A 16,310-nucleotide genomic window follows, 5' to 3' on the forward strand; every position below is an offset into this window, starting at 1 on the left:
AATAAACACAAATCTAAAACTAAGACACAGAAAACAAATGATGAGCTACACGAATCTCAACCTAAAATACCTTTTCTAAGTAATCAACAACAATGTGAACATGTAGTAAACACAAACTGTATGTACTAAAGTTTCGTAAAGATTTTTTCAAGGACTAAACAATGACTTTTTTTGGTTGGGTTAGGTTTTACATATTGGGTAAACCAGAACGAAGCGTCGAAAATTGTGAGTGCCATTTGAAAATGAGATCATGTCATGTTGGGTAGAACATGTACTGATTGGTAGTTTAATCTTGGAAAACATAATGTATTAATCAGTTGAAATGTATCGACTCTTGTTCCTGTTGATATCAATACAAAAGAATTGGATAAAAGAGAGGCGAAAGATACCAAAGGGACATTCGAACTCATAAGTCGAAAATAAACTGACAACGCCATGTTAAAAAAGAAAAAGACCAAAAATAAAAAACAGCATACAAAACAAAGCATACAAAATTGAAGATTGAGCAACACGAACCCAATCAAAAACCGGGGGTGACCCCATGTGCCCCAGAAGGGTAAGCAGATCCTGCTCCACATGTATCACCCGTAGTTTTGTTTTTTTAGTACAACCCGGAGATAAGTCTATTTCGTGAGGTCTCATTCGGGGAAAGGAGGGCGTATTGTGGTTACGACGATTGGAATATTACCGTCGTCATCTATGAAACAGATATTCTGTAATAGTAATAAGCAGTCTGTGTCGTTGTGTCTATCAATTAAGCAGTTGTCACCACTAACTTAAGACATTTGAAGTAAAATAAACATACACAAGAATTTCAGACCTCATCAGATTCGCTTTAGTCCAAAAGTTTTGAAGCGAAATACATAAACCTCTTTTTGGATTATGGGATCAAAACAGCATCTTAATGAAATCAAAAAAGATCAGGTGAAACCAACAATGTTGCCGTTTTTAGTTACATCCTAATATAATAAGATATCAGTACGACAGTTTGGAATAATCCTTATTCATCTTTTTTATAGACATTTTACCTTACATCATACCTTACATCTTAAAAAATTTATACATGTTATATGACGCGACTGTGATTTAAAAACAAACTCTTCATTCAGAAACAACCGGCTGTCCACATAGTCCTTTAGAGAATAAAATGGTGTTGTTGCAATGTGTTTGCAATATTTGGTTTAATTTATTCACTTATTGTTTGTCTCATGTAAAAATATCCTGACATACAGCATTCCATAGTCAACTGTCTTTTCAAAATCCAAAATATCAAAAGTTGATATGGTTTGGTTGCCTTATTTTCGACATATACACTTCACCTTTTGTAGTTACAAATAAGCTGTATATTTTAGTATATCAAAATAATCATATTAACTGACATATGTATAATATGGTTCAAGTATCGAATGTTCAGGATTCGGACTACTTTTTGCCCTGATGCTATACATCTTGTATTCCTATACTCGTTAATCGAATTGGCTTTGCCTCGTTTTTCCCTTTTATAAATGATAAAGACACATTATAACAGAGACATCAAAGCGCAGCAAAGTTGTGCTCCTTCAGAATCACATTTGGGAATCAAAACCAGCACTTTATTGTTCTCTCTGTTTATTACTATTGGTTTAAATCACCGATTCTGATACTTTCTATTCACGACCAAATCTAAAAAAAGGTTAACAAGTAGTATAATGATAATTTAACGCATTTTTTGTAATATGTAAAAACTCAACAAAGATATGTAAACATATAACAGCAAATAAGCATATATATTACAAACGAAGAAATTGGATTTCCTCGGACATATCCAAATTCAAAACAAAATACCATGATAACTATGAAAAACATTGCTCATTATAGATCGGCACTGTATTATCTTGCTATACAAAAAAAGTAAAATCACAAAAATACTGAACTCCGAGGAAAGTTCAAAAAGGAAAGTCCCTAATCAAATGGCAAAATCAAAAGCTCAAACACATCAAACGAATGGATAACAACTCTCATATTCCTGACTTGGTACAGACATTTTCTTATGTAGAAAATGGTGAATTGAACCTGGTTTTAAACCTCTCACTTGTATGATAGTCACATCAAATTCCATTATATTGACAACGATGCCAATATAAATATCTGTTGTGTATCAGTTAATGTAATTTAATGCCTTGCACTGTGCCTAATTTCTCTTGAATATCTTTGTTATGACTATTGAACAGCGGTATACTACTATTGCCTTTATTTGTGTTAATTATATAAGTTATAAATATAAAAAAAAATTCAGGACAGAGTAAGAATATCAACAAAAATGACAAACAGTTTCAGAATAGCGGTTGAAATTATTCAATACAAATAGCAAGATGAGTTAAATTCATCGATACACTTGTACTCTTTTATGTGTACATTAGGGTAAGTAACCTGTGTTAAAATAATTATCTATAGGTGATTATACTTACGATGAAAGATTGCAAACTTTAATCGTTTCATGCAAAGGCAGCGATTTAGAACGTATTGAAATTACATCATTCGGTGTCCAAAATGAACCATTAATTATGACAGGGTCATCAGCTCGTGAGCAGGTACTTCCCATCTCTATAGAACTATTTGTTCCACTATTTCTGAATAAAAATTGATATTTTAACAGCATGAAAAACTGGGGCTGATAAAAGAAATTTAAATGACACTTTTTCAAATAGTTACTCTTTCGCGCCCCAGCGCAGCTACTCATGTTGTCAAAACTCGGAAGCTTTATTGATATATCTGCCACTTTTTTTACCTAGACTTACAATTTAAGATCTGACTTCAGCAGAAGAAACAAGATTGTTTTTCTAATGCTCAAATCTAAACACGAAAATGTTAGATTACAAATCGTTATTCTATTCAATCATAAAAACATTTTTAACAAAAACTTAGCAAACTATCTATCTTAACTGGTGACAAAACATAGTCACAATACTGCAAAATAGTGGAAGATATACAGTTACAATGTTACAAATTGCTGTACCATCTTAACCGAGTTATAAATGCAACACTTTAGAAGCCTCCACCTAGCTTTTGAAGACAAAAATGAAAAAAAACCAGTTCAAATAAAGGCAACAGTAGTATACCGCTGTTCAAAAGTCAAATTGATTAAGAGAAAACAAATCCGGGTTACAAACTAAAACCGAGGGAAACACATGAACTTTAAGAGGAAAACAACAGAAAAACAGAAACGCTGAAAAGCAACAAAAACAAACGCCAACACGCATAGAAACGGACTATTTGAAAACAACTGCCATAGTCCTGACTGACGCTTGAATCAAAAGAGACAAATGCTCGATGACTTTAAAATGATCAACTAATATGTGTAGACGAAATAAGACAACCTATTCAGTAAAACTCTTTTGAAATGCACAATCAAAGCAGAGTAACGCTTACGAGTGTCATGTAAATAGATTTTATTACTCAAAAACCGCCTAAGATTTTGTACAAATTTAAAACAACCCCCTCAAAACCCCACTTTATATTAATTTAAAGCATTAGAGGAGTACTAACGACAGCACCATGTAGATAAATCACCGAAGATACAAATCAATAGTTTCAGTGTAGGATAGATTTCCGGAAACTGGTTCACAATCACTTCTATACTGTTGAAGACTGCATGTTTACTTTTGCTTTCTTTTTTGATATTTGTTAAGAAGAGTTGCTATCATGTTGACGTACACAATGTATATAAACTCAGCATAGATACCAGGATTTTAGAAGTTGTAAGCCAGACGAGCGTTTCGTCTACAAAAGAATCTTCAGTGAGGCTTGAGTCGAAACATGTTTAAAAGGCCAAATAAAATACGAAGTTAATGAGCATTGAGGACCCAAAATTCTTAAAAGTTTTGACAAATACAGTAAGCCTGACTAGGTCATCTATTCCTGGGGTAGAACATCTTTTAAAAATTCAAAGTTTTGTAAACAGTTAATCTTTAATCATAACCATATATCAATGATAATTCATGTCAACACAGAAGTGCTCTATAACTGTTTTTATTGCTATCGAAATTAACAACTAGATAGCCAATATGTACCACTGCTTAATAAAAAGAATGAGGTACATGTATGAACTCTTTGTGAATTATGTAAAGTATACCATACAGGTACAAAGAACTGCGTCATGAGCACATGATACGCCCGTCTCTTTTTTTTAAAGAATAAAGTTCCATAAATCCTCAATGTCATATCAGAAATTTTTAAAAAACGAAATGGAGACTATTTAAATAGATATAAACCAGTTATCAAAGTTTCACGAAAACTGCTCAAAGCGCTTTTGAGTTATTGTCTGAAAACTCGGAAATCCCCCCCTTTTTATCAGTAAAATCTGATTCATCAATAGATATAAATAATTCACCAAAGTTTCATGAAGACCGTTCAAAACATTTCTGAGTTTTTGTCCGAAAACTGGAAAATCGCCCTTTTTTAATGAATAAAACCCCATACATGTAACTCGGAAACGTAAAATCTAAAATTCATAAGAATTGAAAAAGGATCTCATGTCAATAGATATAAATTTTCACTAAAGTTTCATGCAAATTGGTTAAAGCGTGTTTGAGTTATTTTTTGATATGTTGACGACGGATGGACGGACAACAGTAAACCATAATACGTTCCGTAAAAGGGCATATAAAAACCTTTGCAAAAGACGCATGTACAAATATCATAAAAAAATGTGAATGTCCTTCAAACATCAAATAAAAAACCCACATGACTTATTACCCACTTTCCAACATTTTTCCGTTTATGGATTAAGAAATGAAGGTTTCTACTTCTTCAGGCAAAGTTGACTCTAGATGGGTTTAGCTATTAACATATGTACCTCTTGGTCATATATCTCTTCAACCGTTTTGGTTCTTCTGTTTACCTAATTGGCTTTCAAATATTTGGCTTTTAATCAGAGTTCTTGCAGAAAAGCGCATCGGACGCATGAAATTTATGAAGAGCTGTTTTCATATTTTGTTCACTATGCACATTCAATGTAAAGTTCTTACCTCATCCCGTAGGATATATGGACTAATACAAACACCATCAGTACAATCAGCATAACAGCAAATATAGGAATTACTATTAGTAAGAAAACAGTATCTGCAAAATGAAATCAATAACACGTAAATCATTAGGCTAAATCATCAATTATCTGATTGACTTATGAGTTTGAATGTTCCTTTGGTATCTTTCGACTCTCTTTTATCTAACTGAAGTGTAGTATTGCGATGATTAAGGTGTTGCTTCTGGTACTCTCGCTGTTTAGGAAAATAGGTGTTAACTGTTTGAGATACATGTAGCATGGGTACAGATGATACAAAAAACAATAAAACTCTCAAGATAAAATTGATGTTCACGCATTCAGTTGTTTGTATTGTTATATTATCAAATTTCAGCATATTTGCAGAAACGCTTCACACAAAAAGTGATTCGCTTAACGCCTTCACAAGTTGTTCTTCTATTTCCTCTCAACTCTCTTGGAGTCGGAACTATTTATACTTGATGTACATGTAGCCCAACAAATGAGAGGATTATGCAATAAAGTAATAGGTTGCTAGTGGCAAAAACTCCTTTCTGATTGTGTTATTACCAGCGTAATGAATACGATCTCTTAAGAATTTAATTTTTTCTTGCATGAAATTCAATTTTATAGGCATACTTTATCAATTTATTACTTTTACTTTTTTTAAAAACCAGTGAATCAGGTAATGGTTTTGCCGATGATGAAGGTTGTAAAGTGATCAGTTATTGATTACATCCTTGTCCCTTGGTTGTTGGTGATTGATTGATTGATTAAAGAAGTACAAAAATGTATATCGTAATGATTTTTATTACAAAAACAGATAAACATTCGGAAAGCTTGTTTTACATGTTTTATGAAAAAAAATCCATATTTAGTGTATTATATCAAGTTCTATGCATTTAAATTTAAGCGCAATGTTTAAATTAAATAACTGAAATGTCGTCATAGTAAAGTTTGATCGTAAACAGTGTTTAAAAAAAAGTTAAAACAATAATTTAAGACATACTGTAGAAGGTGTTTATGTTCTTATATAGTCGCACTAAATTTCTAAATATCAAAAAGGCTCAATTGTATATACATTGATTTGAACACAGTTAAATGCAATATTCAAAAACTTTACCTGGGTCACTTTTCTCATCGGGGAGATCCCCTTTTTTGGACGTTGTAGTTTCTGTAGATATAGTCCATATTGGTGTCTCTGTTGGTACCGTTTGTGTTGTTTCTGTTTGTATCGACGATTGTGTTGTTTCAGTTGGTACTGACGTTTGTATAGTGTCTGATGGTACCGTCAATTTTGTTGTCTCTGTTGGTACTGACGATTGTGTTGTCTCTGTGTGTTCTGATGTTTGTGTTGTCTCTGTTTTTACTGTCGTTTGTGTTATCTCTGATGGTACCGACGATTGTGTTGTCTCTGTTGGTAATGACGTTTGTGTTGTCTCTGTAGGTAATGACGATTGTGTTGTTTCTGTTGCTAATGACGAATGTGTTTTTTCTGTTGGTACTGACGATTGTGTTGTCTCTGTTGGTACTGACGATTGTGTTGTCTCTGTTGGTACTGACGATTGTGTTGTTTCTGTTGGTACGGACGATTGTGTTGTTTCCTTTGGTACTGAGGCTTGTGTTGTCTCTGTTGGAAATGATGCTTGTGTTGTCTCTGTTGGTAATGACGTTTGTGTTGTCTCTGTTGGAACTGACGATTGTGTTGTTTCTGTTGGTAATGACGATTGTGTTGTTTCTGTTGGTAATGACGATTGTGTTGTTCTTGTCGGTAATGACAATTGTGTTGTCTCTGTTGGAACTGACGATTGTGTTGTCTCTGTTGGTAATGACGTTTGTGTTGTCTCTGTTGGAACTGACGATTGTGTTGTTTCTGTTGGTAATGACGATTGTGTTGTTTCTGTTGGTAATGACGATTGTGTTGTTCCTGTCGGTAATGACAATTGTGTTGTCTCTGTTGGAACTGACAATTGTGTTGTCTCTGTTGGTAATGACGTTTGTGTTGTCTCTGTTGGAACTGACGATTGTGTTGTTTCTGTTGGTAATGACGATTGTGTTGTTCCTGTCGGTAATGACAATTGTGTTGTCTCTGTCGTTTTTGACGTATGTGTTGACTCTGTTGGTAATGACGTATGTGTTGTTTCTGTTGGTACTGACGGTTGTGTTGTTTCTGTTGGTACTGACGATTGTGTTGTTTCTGTTGGTAATGATAGCTCTGTTGTGTCTGTAATTGGTAATGAAACTGTTGATTCTGTTGGTACTGACGATTGTTTAGTTTCTATAAGTGGTGATGACGCTGTTGTCTCTGTAGTTGATTTCGACACTGCTGTTTCTGTTGGTTTTGACGATGGTGTTGTTTCTGTTGGTACTGACGATTGTGTTGTCTCTAGAGCCAATGCCGATGGTGTTGTGTCAAAAGGCGGTAATGACGCTGTTGTCTCTGAAGTTGATGACAATACTGTTGTTTCTGTAGGTACTGACCATTTTGTTGTTTCTATATTCAAGGATGGCGCTGTTGTCTCTGTAGTTGTTGACCACACTGTTGTATATGTTGCCACTGGCGATTGTGTTGTTTCAAACACCAATGATGGCGTCCTTGTCTCTGTTGTTGATGCCGACACTGTTGTTTCTGATGGAACAAACGATTGTGTTGTCTCCGTTGGTACTGATGATTGTGTTGTCTCCGTTGGTACAGACGATTGTGTTGTCTCCGTTGGTACTGACGATTGTGTTGTCTCCGTTTGTACTGACGATTGTGTTGTCTCCGTTTGTACTGATGATTGTGTTGTCTCCGTTGGTACTGACGATTGTGTTGTCTCCGTTTGTACAGACGATTGTGTTGTCTCCGTTGGTACTGACGACTGTGTTGTCTCCGTTGGTACTGATGATTGTGTTGTCTCCGTTTGTACTGACGATTGTGTTGTCTCCGTTTGTACTGACGATTGTGTTGTCTCCGTTTGTACTGATGATTGTGTTGTCTCCGTTTGTACTGATGATTGTGTTGTCTCAGTTTGTACTGATGATTGTGTTGTCTCCGTTTGTACTGATGATTTCTCCGTTGGTACTGATGATTGTGCTGTCTCCGTTTGTACTGATGATTGTGTTGTCTCCGTTGGTACTGATGATTGTGTTGTCTCCGTTGGTACTGACGATTGTGTTGTCTCCGTTGGTACAGATGATTGTGTTGTCTCCGTTTGTACTGACGATTGTGTTGTCTCCGTTTGTACTGACGATTGTGTTGTCTCCGTTTGTACTGACGATTGTGTTGTCTCCGTTTGTACTGACGATTGTGTTGTCTCCGTTGGTACAGATGATTGTGTTGTCTCCGTTTGTACTGACGATTGTGTTGTCTCCGTTTGTACTGACGATTGTGTTGTCTCCGTTTGTACTGACGATTGTGTTGTCTCCGTTTGTACTGACGATTGTGTTGTCTCCGTTGGTACTGACGATTGTGTTGTCTCCGTTGGTACTGACGATTGTGTTGTCTCCGTTTGTACAGACGATTGTGTTGTCTCCGTTTGAACTGACGATTGTGTTGTCTCCGTTTGAACTGACGATTGTGTTGTCTCCGTTTGTACTGACGATTGTGTTGTCTCCTTTGTACTGACGATTGTGTTGTCTCCGTTTGTACTGACGATTGTGTTGTCTCCGTTTGTACTGACGATTGTGTTGTCTCCGTTTGTACTGATGATTGGGTTGTCTCCGTTGGTACTGATGATTGTGTTGTATCTAAAGGCAATGACGATAGTGTTGTCTCTGCAGGCAATGACGATAGTGTTGTTTCTATAGGCAGTAAGGACACTGTTGTCTCTGTTGATGATGCCGACACTGTTGTCTCTGTTGATGATGCCGACACTGTTGTCTCTGTTGATGATGCCGACGCTGTTGTTTCTGTTGGTACTGTTGGTACTGATGATTTTGTTGTTTTTGTTTGTAATGACGATTGTGTTGTCTCTGAAGGTACTGACGAAATTGTTGTCCCTGTGGGTAAAGACGATTGTGTAGTATCTGTTTCTGTTGTACCGGCAACACAATTATTCTCATCAGAACCGTCAATACACTGGTATAATCCATCACATCTATTTCCACTTACCACACACTGTCCACTATTACATTTGTATAAACCCTCTGGGCAAAATGTAATTCCAGCACCTGAAAAGTAAATGTTCGTTGATACTATTTTTCCTTTTACTTTTAAGACATTTCAATCTTTATACAATTGTATGACATAAAAGTATTTATGTTTAGTCAAATATAACTACATTTTATTGGTTGAAAATACCATTAAACTTCAAGTATTGTTCCAAAGAACCTGTATCGTTCATTTATCGTCTGTACGTTATTCGGGTAGGATGAAATATCTCTGCCCAATGTGACAGGAAGCAGATCAAGGGTAAATAAGTAAGTCAGTAATAATAGGAAATGTTCTTGATAACATTAACTCAAACGTAAGAACCATCTGCATTAAAGACAATTTTAAGGAATTTCCCTAAAAGTCAGTAATAAAAATTACCGTTATATTTGATATTGATATCAGGTTAAAGCCTAATAGAGGTTTTTGATCGTCACATTGCAATTATAGACGTGATGCTACGGTGTTATGGAATTTTCAAGCTATGCAAATTTTAATCAGCTCATACTTTTTCTACTCTTGTTTATTACAGTTGATATGGTATGCATGTGTCCTAAAATTTGAAAAAAGGTTGAAGCAATAAATAACGGTATATGATATTAATTAACATGTATTGAGAGACCAACTAAAAAAAATGACAAGAATACCAAAGAACACAGATAATCCTTAACGGTCAGTCAACTCGTAGTTGCCAAAGGACACATATATTTGATAACGGTCATTCAACTCTTGATCGCATTCGTAAAACATTCGAAGGGACGACTTCAACTTTAGCAGTAGGAACCCTTGGTTCAAAAATTTCCTTGTAAGTAGCAATCCTCTATCAAGGTGATCATGATAGGAAACTTAAGTTCTGAAATATATTATTGACTTGGATATACCCATATGCACATGATGCAGGCGCTGCTGGAATGCTTCTACACAGAAATGGAATGTTTACAATTGGAAAGCTGAAACCATCCCTTGTCATAAAATATGTTCTCAATCGATTCTTCAGTTTTTTTAAATCATTTAGTGAAGTGTTATCATTTACACAGCGAAATGTGAAGTTGAAGGAAAAATTCTAGCTTATGTTCATTCGTTCGTAGAAGCTTCTCTGTGAAGTCTGTATCATATGAATAAAGTAGGCAAGTAGAGGAACGCAGTTGGGTCGCTTAGAAATGTTGATTGTTTGTTTAAAAACACGACATCCAAACATAGCAATGTCAGTAAAAGAAAAAAAAAAAGATCTTGCTGGTGTGAGTTTCAGAGATTTTTCTGTTTGAATCAAATTAAAGTTCTTTTTATTTACAAAACATAATATATCTTTATTCACAGTACTAGTTTTGGAAAAACAATCGGAATTGCAACTCCGGTACAGGTCGCACTAATTATTAACAAAAATTTTAATTTTTAACCGTCTTTAATTTGCGTAGCTTCTCGATCTCTATATGTCGTACCGTAAGATATATTGCTATGACATAACGTGCCCATCTAAATTTGAATGATTTTCGTCAAACCATAACTTGATTGTCTATTTTTGTGGATGTCCCCGAATAACTAGTATTATACTTTACGAAACGAAATGTATACATTGACATGCTAGACAATGCAAATGTTCTTAATAAATGCTATTTGAATCTAGGTCTCAATTTTGAACTTTAAGTTCTTTTTATTTACAAAACATAATATATCCCTTTGTTCACAGTACTAGTTTTGGAAAAACAATCGGAATTGCAACTCCGGTACAGGTCGCACTAATTATTAACAAAAATTTTAATTTTTAACCGTCTTTAATTTGCGTAGCTTCTCGATCTATATATGTCGTACCGTAAGATATATTGCTATGACATAACGTGCCCATCTAAATTTGAATATTGATTTTCGTCAAACCATAACTTAATTGTCTATTTTTGTGGATGTCCCCGAATAACTGGTATTATATTTTACGAAACGAAATGTATACATTGACATGCTAGACAATGCAAATGTTCTTAATAAATGCTATTTGAATCTAGGTCTAAGCTAAACGAAGACCTCTGTGTTCAATTGCCATATATCAATCACTTCCAAAATAAAAAATCTGTATATTGTCAATAACATTCTCACAACCAAGGAGATGAAATTTATGAATATAATAGGTGTTATCACAACTGTCATAATCGTATATAATTAAACTATTATCAAATGAACATATGAAACATGAAATGAAACTTTGTACTGTATACATTATTATTTGGTTCATCCGTATCATTTGTGAATAGTCTACCTCTGCTCTGATATGCATTGTGCAAAGTATGAGCGTTCGTACACGATTCAGTTATGGCACATATATTTTGAGAGTTTTAGGAACAGTATTTTTTTCACTAAAAGGTTAAAACGGCTTTATGTACGTTAACGCTGTATGAGAACTATACAAGTTTACGATATATCAAATTTATAAACTCCAAGGATCAAAAACTTCTTAAAACTTTTTTTTATAGAAACTTATGATCCACTTTTCTGAAACATAAGCCTGTCTCCCTTGCCTCTTCATGACAAACCCTAAATTTTACTAACATTGAGAAACACAACAGGTGCCACTAGTTGAACAGGAAATATTTACCCTCCCATAGATTATGTAGAATGTTTTTGTCTGGTTTTGTTTCAATGTTTGATGTGGTATTGTATGACTTGCTTTGATTTTATTGTCTTACGCTGTTTTGTAATGCAAAAACAAACTGTCTTTTCAAATATGGGGGATCAAGCGACCCATTTGCCATCATTTTAGTATTAGAACGATTCAATTTTACTTTGTTTTATTTATTTTATTAAATTCACATTTATAGAATTATGTACTCGAGTTAAAAATAAGTGTCAACTCCCTCAATCCAAATTTCACACCAGACGTATTTATATTGAGCCTGTGTATGTGTTCGAACATTTTGATATGTTCCGTGTTCGACGATTATGGGTACGAGCAGACTCTGGGCTACGATAGTACTTGATTATTCTTTAAACCATTGTGGTGACGTCAGCCTATTCATTTACCGTGGATTCTTTTTCTAGAATCAACGCTTCCTAAATCTGCCGCTGAAATTGACTCACCAAATTATATTCAATTGTTTCCTTTGTGTGCCTAATTTCATTAAGTTTGAATTGGCTAATTTACTGATTTCTGTTCACTAATGGAATTAATTTAAAAACTTACCTTTAATTTTTGTAATTTTTAATATTTATAAACAAAGCAGGCTAAGTTACAAATAACAGAAAAATAAGTCCACAAAAATTTTTCTTCTCACTATAAATTAACCACAAGATAATTAAGATAATTAAAATACACACCATAGTTCAGATTTAAATATAAAGATTAAATTTAAGGAAAAAAAAAAAAAAAAAAAAAAAAAAAACTCACAATTTACTATAATATGAATATATAATACAGGTTAATTCCTAAATAATAATAAATTTTAAAACATTTATTTGAAATGTTTTTATATAAGGTAATCTGGCGCAATACCCGCAAGGGTAGTCGCCATTAAACTCTATTTAGTAGTTGTAATTTTTATATGCCTTCACTGGGAATCGAACCCTTCCTTGAAATCTGTTATGTGTGACTGACATCAACACACCGACGAAACCTCTCGGCTACCAATGGGTTACACTATAGATGTTTATTTTATATATTTAAATGAACATCTGATATACATCGGTTCATAGGACACACAGGGCTTGTACCTTTATATAGACACAATAGGCAGTCGTATAGTATGAGTTGGTAGCCGCGAGGTTAGCATGGTTAAAATCAATGCGTTAAAGATCGGGATTTTTCGGTTTAGGTTCGAATCCCTGTATTCTCTCTGTTGTTCCAATTCTTAAACTATCCTTGTTTTTTTCTAATTTTGCAAGTTATAGCGGATATTTTTGTAATAATAGCGAGTTTTACCGTTTTTTTATATATTATTATAGGCTATTTCACATGTTTGAAACAAAAATGATTACATTCTATTTGTCAATTTTTGTTTTATAAATATAGTATGATTTCATCTGTTTTACTACATAATTTTACAAAGGTTTGTTCGCAAATTCCTATGCGAGAAAATCGTGATGTGCCTAGAGTGTTAGAAAAGTTTCGATAACATACTTATTATATATACTTTATATATGCTTTTTGGTCGGGTTGTTGTCTCTTTGACACGTTCCCCATTTCCATTTTCAATTTTATTAGAAATAATTTCGAATATGTCTTATTTTGTATAAACAGATAATATTCATATGCCTGGTAATATAAAGATCTTTAAAGGTAGAAGTGTTATATTTGTATTTTGTTAACCAATTGATTGTGATCTGAGATTTATCAATGCATCGTTGGACACGATAACATGGTTATTTAAACTCACTTACAATACCTTCTAATTAAGAAAAGGCTTTAATTTTGAAAAGAAATTAACACAATAGTTAAAAGTTATAGATTCAATGGATAAGCGTAGATTCATGAAAAACAAACCATTAGCCCTCCGGGCTCATGGTTTCTTTTTCAAGAATCCACGCTTATCCATTGTATCTATATAACAGAAACGCTCCTGATTCAAATGATGAATATCATATTTTTTATTTCTTTTTATAACTTTTATAATATAAGTTATCAATGTATATTCATATTGTAAATCATAAGATGCGTATTATACTCACACCCCTCCTCATCAGATAGCTCTTCTAATCCGCAATCTCTATCGTTGTTACATCTTAACAGTATATCTATACATGAGCCGTCGACACATTGATGCTGAATTGTAGTGCATGACTGACCTACAAAAATGAAACAAAATTTCTAGAAAAGACAATTAAAAACGCAATAATGGAGACATTTTACTGGACATTTTACTTTCCCATTTATAAAACAAATACATTATTGTCTTAGTCACTTTTTGTATCGATGTAAATAATTTTATGTTATAAATAACTATATAGATAGTTAAGGTACAGTACACGTAATAAGATATGACACAACAAAAACAAATGAAACAAAAGTATCTGAAGGTCATTTTAGGTCTCCAGTGATATATAATGTGTTGTAACGAAGATATAAATGTACGTACAATTTATCTTGGTCTTAATCATAATTACGTAAAACCCGAAATATGTTATAATTGCCGATAAACACCAATATACAAAGAGACAAAAGGGGAAATGACCATTTTAACAAATTCAATAGATAGTTACGATACACACCTTGAGAGAGGACTCAACAAACAAATATATGAGTTGCTCTCTCTCTCTCTCTCTCTCTCTCTCTCTCTCTCTCTCTCTCTCTCTCTCTCTCTCTCTCTCTCCAAGTCCGAATTGAAAACAACGTTCAAACCTATGATTGCGTTGGATAAGAACCGCAATTTTTTCATGTGCTTGCAAAACAAATTTCTTGGTAGAGGTGTCTAAATACAGCACAAACAACATTTTCCAAAAGACCAAAAAAGTGAAAAAGTATATTTTAACAAAACGCATTTGACTAGTAGGTCGAACAACGGATGTTAGGAATCAAAACGGTATTTGGAATGCCATATAATTTACCTAAATTTAGAATAGACTCTTAATTTTGAAGAGTCGTATTAGGATGAACGGATTATATAATCCCAAAGGCAAATATAATACAAGCCCCAACAAAAAAATATAAACAAGTCTAAATTAAAAACAACGTTCAAACCTATGATTGCGTTGGATACAAACCGCAATTTTTATACGTGTGCTTGCAAAACACATTTCTTGGTAAAGGGGCCTAAATACAGCATAAACAACATTTTCCATAAGACCAATAAAATAAAAAAAAAGTATATTTAAACAAAACGTTTTTGACTAGCAGGTCGAACAACGGATGTTCTTAAACACTGCTGACGGCAATGGCGATTGCTAAATAAACGGATCACCAGATGTAACAAAATGGATCTTAATCATTAATTTAATACTAAACAGAAAACAATAAACTTGCGGAAAAGATGTTATACCGCAAACATGAGGTGCAAAAATTGATACACCATATCCGGATTTCGACAATTAATGTCTCTTCAGTGATGTTAGGAATCGTAACGGTATTTGGAAGGCCATATAATTTACCTAAATTTAGGATAGTCTCTTGGATTTTGAAGAGTCGAAATAGGATGAACGGATAATATAATCCCGAGTGCCAATATAATACAAGCCCCAACAAAAAATATGAACAAGTCTAAATTGAAAACAACGTTCAAACCTATGATTGCGTTGGATAAAAACCTTAATTTTTATACGTGTGCATGCAAAACAAATTTCTTGGTAGAGGGGTCTAAATACAGCACAAACAACATTTTCCATAAGACCAATAAAATGAAAAAGTATATTTAAACAAAACGCATTTGACTAGCATGTGGAACAACGGATGTTCTTAAACCCTGCTGACTGCCATGGTAATTGCCAGATTAAAGGATCACCAGATGTAACAAAATGGATCTTAATTATCAATTTAATACCAAACAGAAAACAATAAACTTGTGGAAAAGATGGTATACCGCAAACACGAGGTGCAAAAATTGGTACACCATATCCGGATTTCGACGATTAATGTCTCTTCAGTGATGTTAGGAATCGAAACGGTATTTGAAAGGCCATATCATTTACCTAAATTTAGGATAGACTCTTGAATTTTGAAGAGTCAAAATAGGAAGAACGGATTATATAAACCCGAAGGCAAATATAATACAAGCCCCAACAAAAAAATATAAACAAGTCTAAATTGAAAACAACGTTTAAACCTATGATTGCGTTGGATATATATATATATATATATATATATATATATATATATATATATATATATATATATACAAGTCTAAATTGAAAACAACGTTCAAACCTATGATTGCGTTGGATAAAAACCGCAATTTTTATACGTGTGCATGTAACAAATTTCGTTGTAGAGGGTTCTAAATACAGCACAAACAACATTTTCCAAAAGACCAAAAGAGTGAAAAAATATATTTTAACAAAACGCATTTGACTAACAGGTCGAACAACTGATGTTCTTAAACCCTGCTGACTGCCATTGACGATTGCCAAATAAATTGATCACAAGGTGTAACAAGATGGATCTCTATATTCATTTAATACCAAGTAGAAAACAATAAATTTGCGGCAAAGATGGTAAACCACAACATGAGGTGCTAAATTTTTTAC

General features: G+C 33.7%; 1 protein-coding gene across 1 annotated transcript; it reads right to left on the bottom strand.

Moving 5' to 3' along the window:
- Nucleotides 1-982: 982 nt before the first annotated feature.
- Nucleotides 983-9,048, bottom strand: LOC127711919 (uncharacterized; the record flags this gene model as incomplete). Its single annotated transcript, XM_052218076.1, has 4 exons — nucleotides 983-1,662; nucleotides 2,448-2,609; nucleotides 5,007-5,100; nucleotides 6,144-9,048. Coding segments are annotated over 4 exons (3,177 nt in total), but the record flags the coding sequence as incomplete, so codon positions are not given.
- Nucleotides 9,049-16,310: the final 7,262 nt, after the last annotated feature.

The sequence above is a fragment of the Mytilus californianus genome, unplaced genomic scaffold (genome assembly GCF_021869535.1).
Source record: "Mytilus californianus isolate M0D057914Y unplaced genomic scaffold, xbMytCali1.0.p SCAF_8, whole genome shotgun sequence".
NCBI classification, from domain to species: domain Eukaryota; kingdom Metazoa; phylum Mollusca; class Bivalvia; order Mytilida; family Mytilidae; genus Mytilus; species Mytilus californianus.